At 42.1% G+C, this 18,706-nt stretch overlaps 2 protein-coding genes across 3 annotated transcripts in view; both read left to right on the forward strand.

The window, feature by feature from the left end:
- The first annotated feature begins 539 nt into the window (after window positions 1-539).
- Window positions 540-9,460, forward strand: CD3G (CD3 gamma subunit of T-cell receptor complex). 2 transcript variants are annotated; one of them, XM_082627435.1, is made up of 7 exons: window positions 540-669; window positions 3,548-3,571; window positions 4,057-4,272; window positions 5,058-5,189; window positions 5,842-5,885; window positions 6,878-6,957; window positions 8,685-9,460. In XM_082627435.1, exons 1-6 carry the CDS (start codon window positions 615-617, stop codon window positions 6,941-6,943), a joined length of 537 nt encoding a protein of 178 aa, XP_082483561.1. In that variant the 5' UTR covers window positions 540-614; the 3' UTR covers window positions 6,944-6,957; window positions 8,685-9,460. The 2 variants fall into 2 exon arrangements, with proteins under 2 accessions (XP_082483561.1, XP_082483560.1); XM_082627434.1 differs by having other exon boundaries at window positions 543-669; window positions 6,878-6,961.
- Window positions 9,461-12,235: 2,775 nt separating this feature from the next.
- UBE4A (ubiquitination factor E4A) overlaps window positions 12,236-18,706 on the forward strand; it is a 36,911-nt gene continuing 30,440 nt past the window's right edge. The window contains exons 1-2 of the mRNA XM_082627142.1: window positions 12,236-12,318; window positions 17,631-17,792. Coding sequence (XP_082483268.1) covers window positions 17,672-17,792 — 121 coding nt within the window. The 5' untranslated portion in view covers window positions 12,236-12,318; window positions 17,631-17,671. The remainder of the gene's footprint in view (window positions 12,319-17,630; window positions 17,793-18,706) is intronic.

An 18,706-nucleotide genomic window follows, 5' to 3' on the forward strand; every position in this document is an offset into this window, starting at 1 on the left:
GTCCTTGGAAATGTATGGTCTGTCTTGGTGGAATTGTCCTACCTATTCCTTTCCAGGCAGGCACCACTTTGATGATCTCATCTCGAGACAGCAGTGAAAAAAATCCCTGGACTGAGGTGACTTTCTGTCCAGAGTTCCAGCCCCAAGCACCTAAGAGTTCTCACCTAAATTCACTAGTTCTAACAACAACAGCTAGCAACAGGCAACAGCTGGCTGAGATCCAAGTAACAAGTGGTGGCAAAAACGTTTATCTTCCCCTCATAAAAAGAAAGGGGCCCAGGCCACCTCCTGCCCAGCACCCAAGGTGGCTTTCTGTACAAGCTGAGTCTCTGAGATGGGAATCCAGCACTCCCTCACGCTCCCTCCCCTCCACCACCCACGCTCCTCTCCTTAACTGAAAAGCCAGAGATATCTGCACCTGCAGCCCTCCTGAGCCCTGCCCCCACCCACTGCCCACACTTGAAGCAGAGGGTGGAGGCTCCGGGTTCTTGTCTTCTCACAGGGGCCCCAGCCTTAAGGATGCTGGGCGGAGCCAGGCTATACGCTAGCACAGGCTGGCTGGCTGGCTGCTAGGGGCTGCTCAGTGCTTCTGCGGGAGAAGAACAGAGGCTGCTATGGAGCAGGGGAAGCGTCTGGCTGGCCTCATCCTGGCTATCACTCTTCTTCAAGGTAAGGGCCCGCTAGGGGGTCTGACAGTCTGGAGAAGGGCTCAAGGGAAGAAGCCATAACCGGGGGGCAAGAATATTGGGATCCCCTAACCTCGAGCTGTCACCCTAAAGTTCAGAGAAAGAAGGGCAAAAATGAAGCTTCTCAGTGCTCTCTGCTAAAGAGAAGCCGTGTTCCATGGGAGAGATGGAGTCCTTGTCTCTTAAGAAATCAAAACAGATGACTTTACTGGCTTGAGAGAGAATCTGGATGCCACCCTCTTAGGTTTGAATGTAGCCCAAAGGGCACAGGCCAGGAATCTGAAGAGAAAAGGTATGTGCTCCTTAACTCAGAGCTGGGGTTAGGAGTAGACCTATGAAGCATTCACTCACTCTGTTGTTCAGCTGGTCAATAAATACGTGTGAGATCCCATTACGTGTTAGGCTAGAAGGGTATAAAGTTGAATAAAAACCCTCTGATCCAATTAGCTCATAGTCTAACTGAAGAGATAAGTTTCAACGTTGCCAGATTGAGTATAAGGTACAATATAGGTTGCCTGAACGCATATTCAGTTGGAAATACAATAGGAAGTGGATGAACTGGGCCGATGCCTGGAATCTGGACTAGAGATGATCCTCTCCACATTGAAAGTTGTTGAAATCATGCAACAACTATGAGAGATGTGAGGAAGAGGAGGCTGAGGATAGAACTGTGAGGATACCACCTTTAAGGAATAGTTAGAGAACAAACATGTCAGTAAAGAGATAAGGGAATGATCCAAGAGCTGAAATAATCAGATGAGTGCTATTCCGTAGAAACCAAGGGAGTAGAGAGCCTCCAGAAGGAGAAAATCACCATGAGTATGAAATACTAAAGAGATGTCCACTGATATAAGACTATATTCAAAAGTTTAAGTCTGTATATATACTACCAAATGTAAAATAGATAGCTAGTGGGAAGTAGCCGCATAGCACAGGGAGATCAGCTCGGTGCTTTGTGACCACCTAGAGGGGTGGGATAGGGAGGGTGGCAGGGAGACACAAAAGGGACGAGATATGGGGAGTTTTGAATCAGAGTTAGAATGAGGGGACTCTTTGTTCCTCCCATGGTGATCAGGTGGATGGGGAGAAGAGCTAGTTAGAAATCTGCTTAACTCTTTGTCTTGCTTTTCTTTATCTTCATTAACTCATTTATTCACTCATACATTCATTCAAAATATATAAAGCTCCTACTGTGTTCCAGGCACTGTGCTGGATGAATTATTCATAAACAGTTCACCCCTGTATGAAGTTCTAAAACTGTTGACTCCTTCCAACTGTTTCCATCACTCTTTGATCTATGCCCCCATCTCTCCCCATAACAAACTCTACCTCTAGCCAAACTATCTCTTTTGTCCTTTTCCAAGTCTGTATCTTTGTTCAGCTATTCTTTCTACCTGGAAACTCTTTCTCTGTCTGGTGAATTCTTACTCATTCTTCAAGGCAGAACCAAATGCCATCTTCTCTGTCAAGCTTTCCCTGTCCCTTCACCCTTGGTCAAAATCAATAGTTTCTACCCCTTTCCATATGCATTTATATAAATACCAAATGATAATTTATAAGTACTATTACATTTATTACATTTGTGTTTATTTTTTTCCCACTTCATTGTAAACTCTTCAGAAGCGGCAGCTAGTTATTTGTATCACCACCCTTTTCTTCCACACTCGTTACTCATGTCAGACACATAATAGTGGTGAGTGTTTGGATTAAATCCAATTGAACTGAACTCCAGTGTTGGTTCTCTATAGTATGTCTACCATGCAACTCTACTACTCTGAGTTTTGAGACAGATTTGAGGGCTATTTAATAGCTAACTCCTTTGGGACATTCAGGGTTTCCACAAACAATGGATCACCAAGGCTGAAGGTTTTAGAAGTAACTCAGCTCTAAAAGACTTCAACTAGTGCACACCCAGTGTTTGCCAGGGCTTTAGCTGCTAAAGGAACAGAGCTTTCCACACTGTACAGGCCATACCCTTACGGATCCTGCAATACAGTTCTGCAATGCTAACCGTCCAGAGCTAGTGTCAGACCTCAAAGGTTAAGGTTTCAGTCCCCAGAAAGACTGCCCTCACTTTAAAAGCTAGGCACAAGTTCAGGGATCCCCAGACTACCCACACTTCTAACGAACTGCCTACAAATCTGGAGGGTTCCCAAGAACCCCCTCAGAATTTGCTAGAACAACTCACAGAACTCCGGAAAGGCCTACACTTACTACTACAGTTTTATTATAAAAAATAAAATCAGATCTAGCCAAATGAAGAGACACATAGGGTGAGGTCTGGGAGGGTCCTGAACACAGAGCTTCCATGCCCTCTCCTTCAGGAATTAAAATACATCACCCTCCTGGTACATTGATATATTCACCAACTAGGAAGTATGACTGAGTTTTTATTGGGGTTTCATTACATAGGCATGATTGATTGAATCATTAGTCATGTGACTGAATTCAATCTCCAGTCCTCCTCCCCCTCCTAGGGCTCAAAGTCCCAATTCTCCAGTCACATGTTTGGTCTTGACCAGTCCCATCCTGAGTCATCTCATTAGCATAAACTCATGTGTGATCCAAGGGCCCACGAAGAATCCCAAGGGCAATCCTGTCATTCATGAAATTCCACGGGTTGAGAAACTCCATCCCAGCAACCCAGGAGAAAGACCAGACAAACTCTTTGCTATACAACACCCTAAATTCGGTTTGGTGATTTAGGCTACAATCCAAGGAACTAGGTATAGATACTGTCACTCACATGAATTAGGCTCTCGCTCTCCATGTTGGCCTCAAATGACTGTGGAAATGATACATCAGGGGATCTGAATGACTCCACGCCCAGCTGATCCTCTGTCTCTCTTCTGTCTCTACAGGTACTATGGCACAGTTGAATGAAGGTAGGGGAAATGGCTTCTTTCTATCATCAACCTCTGAGGAAATTCATGGAAATATGGCTTCCCACAACAGTAGTCCTATAGGAGCAAGTGCAGAGCTAAGAAGGGATGGGATGATGAAGGATAGACAGCAAACCTCTCCAGTGTCAACCAAATCAGTGGCCAGTCTTGACCTCCCTGGCCGCTTTCCTGTAGCTAAGCAATTAATTTTCTGGTTCTTGGAGGAGAAACAGGACCCTAGCAGCTAGGCATTACTCAAAGCACAACCTATGAATCAACAGCATTGGCATCACCTGGGAGCATGTTAGAAATGCAGAATCTCAGTCCCTCCCCAGAGCTATTGAATAAAACCTGAAATTCTAACTAGACCCCATGTGATTCATGTGCATATTAAAGCTTAAGAAGCAGTACTGTCATGGTCTTCTCCTGATGCCCTGAGACAGGGAGAATTTCAGAGGCAAGATTTTAACAGACATTTCCTTTTTCAGTAAAAGTGGATGACAATCGAGAAGATGGTTCAGTACTTCTGACCTGTGACATGAATGAAAAAGATATCAGATGGTTTAAAGATGAGGTGGCAATAAGTCCTGTAATCACAGATAAAAAGACTTGGAATCTTGGGAGTAGTACCAAGGACCCTCGAGGGATATATTGGTGTCAAGGATCAAAGAACCGTTCAAAACCACTCCAAGTATATTATAGAAGTACGTATCCCCTTTGGTATGCTTGTGTGAAATTAAACAGTACTTGCTGTTCTGGTGAGCTTCTTGTCTGGGGTGAGTGTAGAAATAGATGCTAAACAGTGAAGTAAGAGCCAGTTTTCTTAATCTCAACGTACTTCTTTTTTTTTTTTTAATTTATTTATTTGGCTGTGCCGGGTCTTAGTTGCGACACGTGGGATTTTCATTGAGGCATGGGGGATCTTTAGTTGCGTCATGCAGGATCTAATTCCCTGACCAGGGATCAAACTCTGGCCCCTGCATTGGGAGCGTGGAGACGTAGCCACTGGACCACCAGGGAAGTCCCTCAACTTACTTCTTTTTGAATTTAACAAAGCAGTTCCCCCAAATTCTTGAAAAAGCATAGCCTGTATTGAAAAGCCTGACTCACTTTTGGGTAGGCCCCACAGATTGGCAGTCAGCAGTTTATATAAAGTGAGTTAGGGCAGGTAAGGGAGACAGGGGAGACTACAAGGTAAGCAACAGAAATGTAGAAGGCAGCTGAGCATGGAGAATGGGACCTGGTCTTCCTTATATTTCAATAGTTGCTGGTAGTAATACTACATGGGCTTCCCCAGGACTCCTGGGGGACGGAAGAACATCAAAAAGCATTGAGTTCTCAGCCCAAGGATCTTCCCAGGCAATTCCCTTGCCATACCACCCACAGAGGGAGCAGTCTGCTGCCCTAGACAGAGGTATTATCTCAGGAGAAAAAAATCCAGAACAATTTTCACACCTCGAAGGAGGCTTATCCTTCCCTTTCCCCACAGTGTGTCAGAACTGCATTGAGCTGAATTCAACCACTGTGTCTGGCTTTATCTTCGCTGAAATCATCAGCATTTTCCTCCTTGCTGTTGGGGTCTACTACATTGCTGGACAGGAAGGAGTTCGCCAGTCAAGAGGTAAAAGAATGCTCTTAGATGAGAGGTGAGACTACCTGGGACCCTTAGCCTCCTTCCTACCAAAATAGAACCAATAGAAAAGACTGGGTTGGCACGTGTCACTGATGAGCACGGCTGGGTGGGGCTCTGGTTCTGCCGGCAGGAGAAAAGGACACTTTGTGTTTTCACAGCATATTTGCCTATCTCAAGATCCAACTCTCTCTGATTTGTCCTCTGTGCTTTTTAAAAAACTCTTCCTTGAAGAAAAACCTACATACAGAAAAGTGCATGAATCACATACACACAGCTCAAAAAACTTTTCTAACAAAGCAAACACACATATGAATCCAGCACCCAGTTTAAGAAAGAGAATAAACACTTGTGGTCACTTCCAGCCTCCACTTAGTCCCGAAAGCGACCACTATCCTGACTTCTAACAACATTGATTCATTTTGCCTGTTTTTGTTTCTTATGTAAATAGATTCATACAGTAAGTACTCTTGTGTGTGGCTTCTTTTACTCAACAATATGCTGTGACATCTATCCATAGTGTTATATGTAGATGTATTTCACTAATTCTTATTGCTATTCAGTACTCCATTGGGTGAATATATCCCAGTTTATTATTCATTCTATCTTGTGTATGTGTACATTTTGTTTATTTTTTGTGCAGCTTCAGACAAGCAGACACTGTTGTCCAATGACCAGCTCTATCAGGTAAGGGAATGTGAAGTGAAAGAGACATTGCTAGTTAGTAGTGGTAAAATTTTGGAGTGGGAGGGGCAAGTTATTTGGAAGAAACTGCTTAGGACATACCAGATGATGGCATCGTTATCCCTTTGGGTAGAATGGATGAAATAAAGAGAAGGGTTGAGAGAGACTGAGGTCAGGGTCTAGTGAGAAAAAGTTGAAGAACACACAGAGAATCTAGAAACAGAGCCTCCATTCTTGTCCTCTCCCACTCCCAGGACCATGAAGAAACCACTCCAAAGCCTTGAACATAAAAAGCACTCAATAAGTATGCATCAATAGAAAACAAACTTATGGTTACCAGGGGGTAAGGGCAGGGAGGGATAAATAGGGAGATTGGGATTGACATATACACAATACTATATACAAAACAGTTAACTAATAAGAACCTGCTGTATAGCACAGGGAATTCTACTCAATACCCTGTAATGATCTATATGGGAAAAGAATCTTTAAAAAAGTGTTTTTTTAAAAAAGAATGGATATATGTATATGTATAATAGATTCACTTTGCTGTATACCTGAAACTAACACAACACTGTAAATCAACTATACTCCAATAAAATTTTTTTAAAAGTATATATATATGGGGCTTCCCTGGTGGCGCAGTGGTTGAGAGTCCGCCTGCCGATGCAGGGGACACGGGTTCGTGCCCCGGTCCGGGAAGATCCCACATTGCCGCGGAGCTGCTGGGCCCGTGAGGCATGGTCGCTGAGCCTGCACGTCCGGAGCCTGTGCTCCGCAACGGGAGAGGCCACAACAGTGAGAGGCCCACGTACTGCAAAAAAAAAAAAAAAAGTATATATATATATATATATATATATATATGAAGAAAGGTGAAAAAAATAAAGACATTTAGAGTGAAAGATAAAAAAAATTTTTAATTAGAAAATAACTATGCATCAAATTAATTCATAGAGGATGATGGAAAATGATTATGACTGTACTATCCTTTTTAGCCCCTTAAGGAACGGGAAGATGACCAATACAGCCACCTTCAAGGAAACCATCTGAGGAAGAACTGAGCCCAGGACTCAGAGTAGGTGTGTCTCTCTACACCAATTCTAAGAAAGTGCCTTTGTACTACCTGCCTTCCCAACTACTGCCAAGTTTATCTCCTTTCCCCAAGCAGCTATAAGGATGGGATGGGTGGGGAGGATTGATTGATAACTCCTTGGGGGGAGGGGGATGACTCTCCTGTGCATTGTAGGATTTTTAGCAGCATCCCTCGCCTCTGTCCACCAAATGCCAGTAGTACTCCCCAGCTGTGACAACAAAAATATCTCCAGATATTGCAAGTATCCCCACGGGAGGCAAAGTTGCCCTTAGTTAAGAATCACTGAACCTATATTAACCTTCCAACCACCCAAGCAATCAATCAGAAGTTCTAATTCAATCAACCAGAAATTTCAATCAGGAAAACAGGGCCCAGGCGTTATTCGGTTTTCTGAACCAGTTGCAATTTTTCTTTTTTTAATCCGGGTGTTTTCCCTTCTATCCAGTTCTCAGAAACAGAGCAATACATTTTGGAGCAATCCTAGTAGAGATTTTCAACCCTAAATCTAGACTCAAGATTCCCAAAGGTGACAAATGGTGAAGAAAGGCCATCAGAGCAAATTCGGGTTTTTCTCAAAAAAAAGTAAAGTAAAACTTGTATGGTGTTTCAGGAGCGCCACCTATTGGAAGTAATTTTTCTGTAAAAGAAAAACGAAAAGGTCAACTAACCTCCTTTATTTGAATACCATTTTTTTAAGTTTTAATTTTTATTTACTTTCTTTATAAGTCATAATTCACATGGTTCTAATATGCAGCGAAAGGTCTCCCTCCACCTCCCTCTCCAGCCACCCAGTTGCCTTCTACAGAGGCAAACAATAATACTAGTTTCTTATATAACTTTACAAGATATTTAAAGTATTATATATCGGTGGTATTCTAGGCATACATAAGCAAATTCTTTTCTTTATGGATGATAAATGCATAGTGATTTTTTGTTTGGTTTGGTTTTGGCTGCGTTGTGTCTTCATTGCTGCGCGTGGGCTTTCTCTAGTTGCAGCAAGTGGGGGCTACTCTTCACTGCAATGCGCTGGCTTCTCATTGCGATAGCTTCTCTTGTTGTGGAGCATGGGCTCTAGGCGCACGGGCTTCAGTAGTTGTGGCACATGGGCTCAGCAGTTGTGGCACACGGGCTTAGTTGCTCCGCAGCATGTGGAATCTTCCTGGACCAGGGATGGAACCCATGTCCCCTGCATTGGCAGGCAGATTCTTAACCACTGTGCCACCAGGGAAGTCCCCAAGCAAATTCTTCAGTACACATTATTCTTCCTTCCCCTATTTTTCACACAAATGTTATCATACATCTTGCACTTCTCACCTAATAAAACCTGAAGATTACTTCATACCAATATATAAAGGAGCTCCTTTTTTTTTAATGCAGCCACTTTGTACAGATCCCCTATAATTTATTTAACCAGTCCTCTATTGATGGACATTTAAGTTTGTTCTTTTGCTCTTACAATGCCACAATGACTGTATAAATGTCATTTTTTAATTGTATTGAGTTATAATTTACATAAAATTTACTCATTTTAAGTGATTTCACCTGTTCTCGGTAATTTTTAGCAAATTTACCCAGTTGTACAACCATCACCATAATCCAGGTTTAGAATATTTCCATCAGTCTCTTAAGATCTCTTGTGCTCTTTGCAGTCACTCCTTGTTCTCACCCTCAATGCCAGGCAATCACTAATCTCTTTTCTATCTCTTTAGATTTGCCTTTTCTGGATAAATGGAGTCATACAATATGCTGCTCTGGACATTCTCGTACAAGTCTTCGTGTGGACATAAGTTTTCATTTGTCTGGGTTGATATCTAGGAGTGAAGAATTGCTGGGTTGTATGGTAAATTTATGTATAATATTTTAAGAAACTGTCAGTTTGCCAAACTGGCTGTTCCATTTTACATTCCCACCAGTGATGGATGAATGAGGTTCCTGTTTCTCCACATCCTCACAAATATTTGTTACTATCTTTTTTAGTATAGCCATTCTAGTAGATGTAAAATAGTATCTTATTGTGGCTTTAATTTGCATTCCCTAATGACTAATGATGTTGAACATATTTTCATGTGCTTATTAACTATTCTTATCATATCTTTAGTGAAGCGTGTGTTCAAAACTTTTTCTTTAATTGAGTTGTTTTTCTTCTAACTATTGAATTGTAAAAGTTCTTATATTTTTTTGAATACAAGTCTTTTATCGGCTACATGATTTGCAAATATATCTACCAGTCTGTGACTTGTCTTTTCATTTTCTTAATGGTGTCTTTTGAACTGCAAGGGTTTTTAATTTTGCTGAAGACTGTTTTATCCATTTTTTTTATGGATTGTGCTTTTCGTGTCATGTCTAAGAAATCTTTGCCAAACCCAAAGTCACAAAGATTTCTCATATGTCTTGTTTTTACAGTTTTATTTCTAACAATAAATGTCATTTTGAACATTAAGACTATTTGTAACAAATACAAATAAATGGAATTGCAAGACCATAATGTATTTGCACCTGTAATTTAATTAAATATTGCCAAATTTCACTTCATAGAGGTTGGACCAATACATAATTCTAACAAGAGTGCCTACTGTTCCATACACAATCTAACAGTGTACTATTAAATTTTTTGAACTTTGCCAATCTGATAAGTTAAAAATGGCATCTCAGCCTAATTTTAATCTGCACTTTTCTAACCATTTGTTTTTCCTTCTCATGAAATACAGGCTCATATCCTTTGATTTTTTTTTTTTACTGTTACTCTTGGAGTTTAGAATATAACTCCTTCTCTTAGTGTTATTTATTTATTTATTTATTGGCTGCATTGGGCCTTTGTTGCTGCGCACGGGCTTTCTCTAGTTGCTCGAGCAGGGGCTACTCTTCGTTGCGGTACACGGGCTTCTCGTTGCAGTGGCTTCTCTTGTTGTGGAGCACGGGCTCTAGGTGCGTGGGCTTCAGTAGTTGCAGCACGCAGGCTCAGTAGTTGCAGCATGTGGGCCCTAGAGCGTGCGGGCTTCAGTAGTTGTGGCGAGTGGACTCAGTAGTTGTGGCGTACAGGCTCTAGGGCACACGGGCTTCAGTAGTTGTGGTGCGCAGGCTCAGTAGTTGTGGCACACGGACTTAGTTGCTCCGTGGCATGTGGGATCTTCCCAGAACAGGGATTGAACCCAGGTCCCCTGCATTGTCAGGTCGATTCTTAACTACTGCGCCACCAGGGAAGCCCCTGATCTTCTTCTTATTGACTTGCAACAACCTTTTACATATTTGGGAAAATAGATCTTTTGTTTGTGGCATTAGTTGCAAATATTTTTCCAGTGTTGTTATTTAGATTTTGACTTTACTTATGGTCGGTTTTCTATACACATTTTACAAATATTTGACTGTAGTAGAATTCACTGTTGTTTCGTGGCTTCTGGGTTGTTTCTTATTTAGAAAGGCCTTCTCCCATTCTTAGATTATTCTTTTACAAAACTTCTCCCATTAATACCTCTAGCATTTTCCTGGTTTCACTTTATATATTTAAATCTTTGATCCATCTTGAATTAGTTTTAGTGTAAAGGTCTAATATATTGACTAACATTTAAATCCATAGCTACCCACTTATTCTGGAAGTATTTATTGAATAATTCACCTTGTGCACATTAATTTTAAATGCTACATTACCACTCCACTCTCACCAGATTGTAAGCTCCAGGAAAACTTGTATTTTTTTTCCACTACTGTAGCTTCAGGAGCTAGAAAAATGCTGGAACATAATAGGCACTCTAAGACTGCTTAACATTTGGTGTGTGTGTCTGTGTGTGTTACAGTATACTATTCAGTGGCATTAAGTACATTCACAATGCTGTGCAACCATCACCACTCTCATTTTCAGAATTTTTTATTATCCTGAAGAAACACGCTACCCATTAAACAATAACTCCCCATTCCTCCCTCACCCCAGCGCCTGGTAACCTCTATTTTACCTTCTGTCTCTATGAATTTGCCTACCCTGGGTACCACATATAAGTGGAGTCATACGATATTTGTCCTTTTGTGTCTGGCTTATTTCACTTGGCATAATGTTCTCAAGGTTCATAGCAAGGATCAAAATTTCCTTCCTTTTTAAGGCTTAATAATCATGTGTATGTATATGCCACATTTTGTTTGTCCATTTACCCGTCAATGGACATTCTGGGTTGTTTCCACCTTTAACCTATTACAAATGATACTGCTATGAACAGTGGTGTACAAGTATCTGTTTGAGTCCCTGCTTTCAATTCTTTGGAGTATTTACCCAGAAGTGGAATTGCTGCATCTTATGATAATTCCGTTTAACTTTTTGAGGAACCACCAAACTGTTTTCCCAAAGTGCTCCATTATCTTACATTCCCATCAGCAATGCACAAGGGTTCCTATCTCTCCACATCCTCACCAAGACTTACCTTCTATTTTTTTTCATAATCACCTTCCTAATGGGTATGAGGTGGTATTTCACTGTGGTCTTAATTTGCACTTCCCTAATGATTAGTGACATTGAGCTTCTTTTCATGTGCTTATTGGCCATTTGTATATCTTCTATAGAGAAATGCTTATTCAATCCCATTGTCCATTCTTTAATCAAGTTGTTTAGGTTTTTTGTTGTTGAGTTATAGGCTTTTTTATATAACTGGATATTAATTTTTTTATCAGATATGTGTTTTACAAATATTTTCTGTCACTCTATGAATTGTCTTTTCACTTGCATGCTTGAAAAGTATGCTGCTTCCTTTGCCTTTGTGTACCTCAAAGTAACCTTTAGGGTGTACTCGTCTTCACTTTACAAATAAGAAAACTGCACTCCAGTCAAAGCATATCTTAACACATTTCCGGGTACCTAATAACAGTTCACAAGTTTCAGTTATTGTTAATGCTACTGTTATTGCTTCATAGATAATAATTATCTATTTAGAGTTACAGAAGCTGTTTCAGAAAGGCCTAAGATCGGTGGGACAATTAGCGTAAGTCCACAGAGGCCTTAGCAGTGCCAGGGTTCACCAAATCATATGTGCTGCTGATACATGGGTTTCCGAGAGCTGCATATTACGTTGAGCTCCACCACAACCCGCTCCAAACTCAACCTGACCCGCCCCCAATCCAACCCCAAATCCACTTCCGGCCACTTCCGCCCCGCCCAAGCCAGTTAGCGCATGCTCAGTGGGGATGTTAGCGCGCCCGCTTCCAGCGCAGGGCGAAACACCCAGCTTCCGGCGCCCAGATGAGATTCCACAAGGCCCGGCGCCTTGTCATGACGTAAGCTCCGGTTGCCGTGCTGAGTCGGAAGTGGGAACCCTTCGGCCGCTGAGATTCTGCCGTGTCGTCGCTGCTAGCCCTCAGGCTCTGGTAAGAGAGGATATAGCTGGCGGGGAGGGTATCGTTGAGTCTCCAATGGGATTTTTTTTCTCCTAGTCGAATGCCAGTCCAAACCTCTGCACTCTTACCTCCTCCAAATGCCTTCTCCTGTGCTTTCCTAAACACTGTCTCTCTCCTTCATGTACTTCGACCCTGTCTGCTTTGGGAACCCCTTACAGTGCTCCAGCTTCTGGCATCTCTGCCCATCTTTGCCATTTCCCTCCTGGAAAAGGCCGAATCCTGGCCTTGCATTATCTTTGGTTTTCTTTCTCTGGAAGGTGCGCCGAGTGGGTGGGTCCCCCTCCGTGCCGCGAATCCCTTATGGAACCTGGAGGGACAGAATATAAAGAGTAGACAACAAATAGCTAGGTGCAAAAGAAGAGAAAATTAAGCACGAGTCGCAGTAGTCAAACCAGTCGAATCCGTATGGCAAGGTGTTGATATTTCTAAAGGCAAGTGATCAGTTCACCACTCAAAACTCTCCTGGCGCTCTGCTTCTTGCTCCCTCGGCAGTTGGGTTTAGAAGACATTTCTAAAATTGAGTAACCAGAGCTCAGGAGCTTATGCTTGATGGGTCTCTCTTTGGATTCAGTTTTTCACTCCCAGAATATGTTTAGTCTCACTGCCTTGGTCTGTTTTGGTCTCACATGGGAGCCGTCCTGAGATAAAATGGGACCCAGGAAGGAATGCTGTGTGCTTTGCGACTTGATGAGATCCTTCTAGCTTGCTGATGTGATGGAAGGATCTGTTGCCACAACAAAGGCCTGAACGTGTAACAATGAAAACATTTTTTAAATTCCTTTTTTGGTTTGATCTATGTATTACTCACCAGGAAAGAGACCTTATGGAGCATAATTTAATAAAGCTTGATTTTTTAATAGATTAATTTATTTCATTTTTGGCCGCATTGGGTCCTCGTTGCTGTACGTGGGCTTCCTCTAGTTGTGGCGAGTGGTCGCTACTCTTCGCTGCAGTGCGCGGGCCTCCCATTGCAGTGGCCTCCCCTGTTGTGGAGCACGGGCTCTAGGTGCACGGGCTCAGTAGTTGTGGCTCGCGGGCTCTAGAGTACAAACTCAGTAGTTGTAGCACACGGGCTTAGTTGCTCCGTGACATGTGGGATCCTCCCAGACCAGGGCTCGAACCCGTGTCCCCTGCATTGACAGGCGGATTCTCAACCACTGCGCCACCAGAGAAACTCTAAAGCTTGATTTTGACAATCTTAGGTTTGTGAAGTATTCCAAGTATTTCTGTTTAAAAGCAATACCAAATCTGATGTTAGAACGTTTATGTGCTCACCTCTTTAAAGCTGACAGTGCCCCTTAAGGGATTAGCAGTACTCTTTATAAACAAAAGATTGAATCAGGGGAGGGTGAGAGGATTTTGTAGGACTGGAGATAGACAGCTTTTACAAATGTAGAGTCTTGCAGCATGTGTATAAGAGGGAAACGTGGGGCTTCCATGGTGGCGCAGTGGTTGAGAGTCCGCCTGCCGATGCAGGGGACACGGGTTCGTGCCCCGGTCCGGGAAGATCCCACATGCCGCGGAGCGGCTGGGGCCGTGAGCCATGGCCGCTGAGCCTGTGCCTCCGCGGCGGGAGAGGCCACAACAGTGAGAGGCCCGCGTACCGCAAAAAAAAAAAAAAAAAAAAAAAAAGAGGGAAACGTGTTTTTAAAGGGGACATATTTGGGGAATTCCCTGGCGGTCCAGTGGTTAGGACTACGGTGCTTTCACTGCGGAGGGCTCAGGTTCAATCGCTGGTCGGGGAACTAAGATCCTGCAAGCCGTGCAGCCAAAAGTAAATAAAGAAAGAAGACGTCTTTTAAAAATAAAATCCAAAAACATCTAAGGACTGGTGGTTATATTGATTGGTTATTTGCCAAAGGCTGACAACAGGATAGTACTTTATCTTTGTATGGCAGTTGAAAGTAGAAGATTATAAACTCCTGATGACATTGAATACTAAACAAAATATCAAGGTTCCATTTTATCAGACCTTTCTTTTGGAGGGGTACTCTTTTTACATTTGTGTGATCATTGAACAGATCTAAACTGACATCTCCACAAATGTTCCCATCAAGTGATCAGTCCTCCTTTTTCCTGTAAAATTTTCCTGGTTGCACAGTGTTAGCTATTTTTCTATGAAAATAGTTTTTTCACTATTACTTCAAATAGATTTTAAGTACATATGAGAAAGTTGAGCTTAGTGAGGTAGGCAAAGCCCTTTTTGTTTTTCAAAAAGACAGATAGCATAGATGACAACAGAGATTTATTTCCATTCTCTATTCTACACGTTCTGAGATATCACTGAGCCACAAGTGTCTGGCCCAATAGTTTGACCCAATAGCAACCCAGGACAAACAGTAAAACCCTTACCTTGAAGTAGGATTATGGGTGCTGCTATTGATTACAAGAAGGTCAGGAGTAGTTACATGTAAGATTGAATCATTCAATACATATTTATTTGGGCTTTTGTGATTACGGGCTATGCCAGGTACAGAAGAAAAAAAATAATCAGATATGAACCTGTGTTCAAATTGCTTACCTTCTAGTAAGATAGAAGATCTACTTTAGGAATACAGTGTAGAAAGTTATAAATCCTGTTAATATAGGTAAAATGTAGTGGGAAGCTAGCTTTATATACTGCAACAGTATATTATTGAAAGGAGGAAATAATGCCGTTTGTGATGATAAATTGTCTTTATCTCTCTTGATAGTCATAAGTGCCTGTGTCCTATGTTCTGATTCTTAGCTTTCAACTCACTTCCTTTCTGCATAGATGGTGCAGGTGATGCATTTCCTTTGTACTAATCTGAACTCTGTTCAGTTGTATTGGCTTCCACAATGTAGGGAAATCTACTGGCTTTTTTATAACTGAGAAGACTCTCTCCATCTCACATCTCTTTTCCTACATGTTGGCTTAGATTTAGGCTAGGCCTTCTCTAGATGGTAGAAAGATGGCAACTCCAGTTTCCTATCTTACTAGCCTAACAACCCAAGCAGGAAAAAAGAGTCCACTTTTCTGTAGATTTAGCCAAAGGCCTGTAGCTGGTGTTCATTGATTCTGTTAGGCCTTGCTAGGGTCTTGTGCCCACTCCTGAATCAGTCACTTTGGGCAGAGAATACTGTATTCTTTTTGGCCAGGCCAGATTCATATGCCCATTTCTAGAGCTAATGGGTAAGGTCATCCCCTTCTGTACACATGGACCGGGAATGGGTTGGATCCCCAAAGGAAAAATGTGGGTGTCATGTTGAAAAAAGAGGTTGATATTTTGCAGACAGAAAAATAACGAGAGCTCACTACACTTTTTGCAGTCCTCTGGGTACCTCAGAATAGAGGTAGGGTGGTGGTCAGCTAACAGTGACACAATTCTTGGTGCCTCTACATGAATTAGGGGTAATAATTAAGCTTATGCAATGTTTAAATGGGAGGAAAGACCTCTCAAGGATTGTTCATTCCAACACTAAATATGCTGTCTTTCTTTTCTGCATTATTAAGCTCAACTAAACTATACATAGTAGAAAGTAAAATACATAGAGCAACATCTAACAGTTCAGTTCCTTGAAGCAGTAAAGCCCTGCACTATGCTGAGAAGAGACTAGACTGTCTGCCTGAGTCATTACAGCTCAGTAGCCATTAGCTCTTATGCGGAAAGCACGACAGAGGAGCATGAAGCAACTGGTAGAAATGCCTCAGAAGTGTCAAAAAGTGTTAGTCTCTCTTCCTCCAAAAAATAAGGGTAACTCTTCCGACTTGCATTAGCTTTTGTTAATAGGGTTCTGTAAGGGGTCTTAACTCAATTAATTAAAGGTAGACCGAACGTTCTTTTTTTTCTCCCACATTTGTGTCCCTGACCCCACTCCTTCTAAGGCCTCTGTCCTTGTAGCAGTTCAGCATCCTTGTAAGCAGAATATTCATACCCTTTGTCTCTTCTCACCCTTTTCAGGGTTGTATTTCTATGCTGTGGCCTTAAAATTTCAGAAAGGGGAGAAAGCCTTTCAGGGAGCTCTCCTCATTCCGTTGTGCTGCTGAGCCCCCTTGGCGCTTGGATGAGGAAATGTAATCAGAAGAGTGCAAATGCAGGGTCAGTCAGCTCCTTTAAATACCTTTGAGGTATATATCTATTTCATATTATACATTAGGAATTTGTGTTTCTTCAGTATTATAAAGTCAGATAAATAGGGAAAGTTAAATATAGAATTAAGCAAAGACCATTTAGTTTTTAGAGGAAAAAATATCAGTAGTCATAAGCCTAGAAGTAGAGATAGACTGCTTAATATAGATGTAAAACCCACGATCTGCTGCTAATCTGATTCCTGTCCTGGTTTGCAATTCCGCATCTTACATACAGACTTACATTTAGTTTCTGTGTAGCTGAGGAATTCCCAGCTCCAACTCTTAAGTCACAGAAGCCTGTGCAAGCGCCACCTTATGCTCATGGTGAGTGAGAACTAGTCGACCAGCCTAGGGATTTATGGGAAATCCATAGTTTTTGTCATATTATTTTTAAGTGCCACATTGTTGTTACAATTAGTAGCTGAGTTTCCTCTTTGACTTAAATAATTCTTTCTATTTAATCTATTTTTTAAAAGGTATAGTAAATAGAAACATGTCAACAGATAAATGCATTCCAGCTGAACATTTTTTAAGCTTTTTGGTTTTAGCCACCCCCAAATCAAGCCAACTTGTCCAGTCAGTAGGTTTGTAACCATTTTGCCAAAAATTGTCTTGAATCTTGGGATAGGAGTTGGCAAGTCTTACCCAAACCCTTTTAAAATGTATTCAAGAAATGGGGCTTCCCTGGTGGCGCAGTGGTTGAGAGTCCACCTGCCGATGCAGGGGACATGGGTTCGTGCCCTGGTCCAGGAAGATCCCACATGCCGCGGAGCGGCTGGGCCTGTGAGCCATGGCCGCTGAGCCTGTGCGTCTGGAGCCTGTGCTCCGCAACGGGAGAGGCCACAACGGTGAGAGGCCCGCGTACCGCAAAAAAAAAAAAAAAAAGAAAAAGAAATGGGAGCAGGGGCTTCCCTGGTGGCGCAGTTGTTGAGAGTCCACCTGCTGATGCAGGGGACACAGGTTCGTGCCCCGGTCCGGGAAGATCCCACGTGCCGCGGAGCGGCTGGGCCCGTGAGCCATGGCACGGAGCCTGTGCTCTGCAACGGCAGAGGCCACAACAGTGAGAGGCCCACGTACCACAAAAAAAAAAAAAAAAAAAAAGAAAGAAATGGGAGCAGAAACAACTATGATAATATTATAACTGTTGTGTTATCTGCCCTTCGGCGTCTAATACCTGTCCTTTCTATAGCCCCTCCCCCTAGGTCTGGATGGAGGATACTTTAAAGTGAAATGACAGACCAGGAGAATAACAACAACATCTCAAGTAACCCCTTTGCTGCTCTTTTTGGCTCCCTGGCTGATGCCAAGCAGTTTGCAGCCGTCCAAAAAGAGCAGCTGAAGCAGCAATCTGGTGAGTGGACGAGCCAGTAGCAGCAGATGAGGTGGCCTAGAATGGGGTCCTTCCCAAAGTCAGTATTCTTTGGGTCCTTACCTGCAACTAGAATTTAAGTTTAGGGCAGAAGTGTTTTGTGTGTTCGTATTTGTTGTTTGTTTTGTTTTGGGTTCTTCTCCGTGTCCCATCGCCTGCATAAAAAAGAGACCAGATAACAGGTGGTTCCAGAGTAACAGATGCCAGTCATGATCCCAAAGCTGTCAAGCTCTTTTATTTTAAAAATCACCTAATGAAAGATACTTTACAAAGATACTAATTTTTTTCAACATAGGAAACTGAGGTTATAGGCATAGGTGTGGAAAGCAAGTCACATGCAGCTGTAGAAAGCAGATGTGTTGAAGGAAGAATTATAAAAGCTTTTTCGCCTGTAGAGAAATAAATGAGATTTGTTCTTAAGCCAAGTGCTTCAGAGTCTATCTCAAGCAGAACGCTTCTTTCACTCCATAGAGTGGCCACTTTCATAACTTACTGCTTTCAGAACAGACATCTAGGAAAATCTGATCCTTAACCTTAATGTGAAAAAAATTAGGATAATATCTTACTAATCAGAAAAGTGATTTTCCTCATCTGGGACCAAAATTAAGATCAAGTCTACCTCCCACCTATAAGGTAACATATGGACTAGAAGAAGTAGCATGCTGTTTCTCAAATATATTAGTCTTCTGAGGGTATTCACAATGTTTCAAGCCAGAAATTGCTCCCCTTCTCCTTCCTCCAAAAAGAATAATAGTGTTATTGTTTTTAGGAAAGGAGAAATGTTTATGTTTTCCCTTTATTTTGTTTATTTCAGAAGTATTCAGATATGTAGCTAAGTTGTGGCCTTACTCTCTGATTAAGATTGAATAAAAAGGAGGTCAGGGGACTTCCCTGGT

The sequence above is a fragment of the Mesoplodon mirus genome (assembly GCF_964341445.2).
Source record: "Mesoplodon mirus genome assembly, chromosome: 7".
NCBI classification, from domain to species: domain Eukaryota; kingdom Metazoa; phylum Chordata; class Mammalia; order Artiodactyla; family Ziphiidae; genus Mesoplodon; species Mesoplodon mirus.

Excerpts from the sequence above, each read along its gene's own strand:
- CD3G (XM_082627435.1), top strand. The coding sequence starts at position 615 with ATGGAGCAGGGGAAGCGTCTGGCTGGCCTCATCCTGGCTATCACTCTT. Across the intron at positions 4,273-5,057 it reads ACTCCAAGTATATTATAGAA|TGTGTCAGAACTGCATTGAG; the intron begins GTACGTATCCCC and ends CTTTCCCCACAG. Across the intron at positions 5,886-6,877 it reads CCAATGACCAGCTCTATCAG|CCCCTTAAGGAACGGGAAGA; the intron begins GTAAGGGAATGT and ends TATCCTTTTTAG.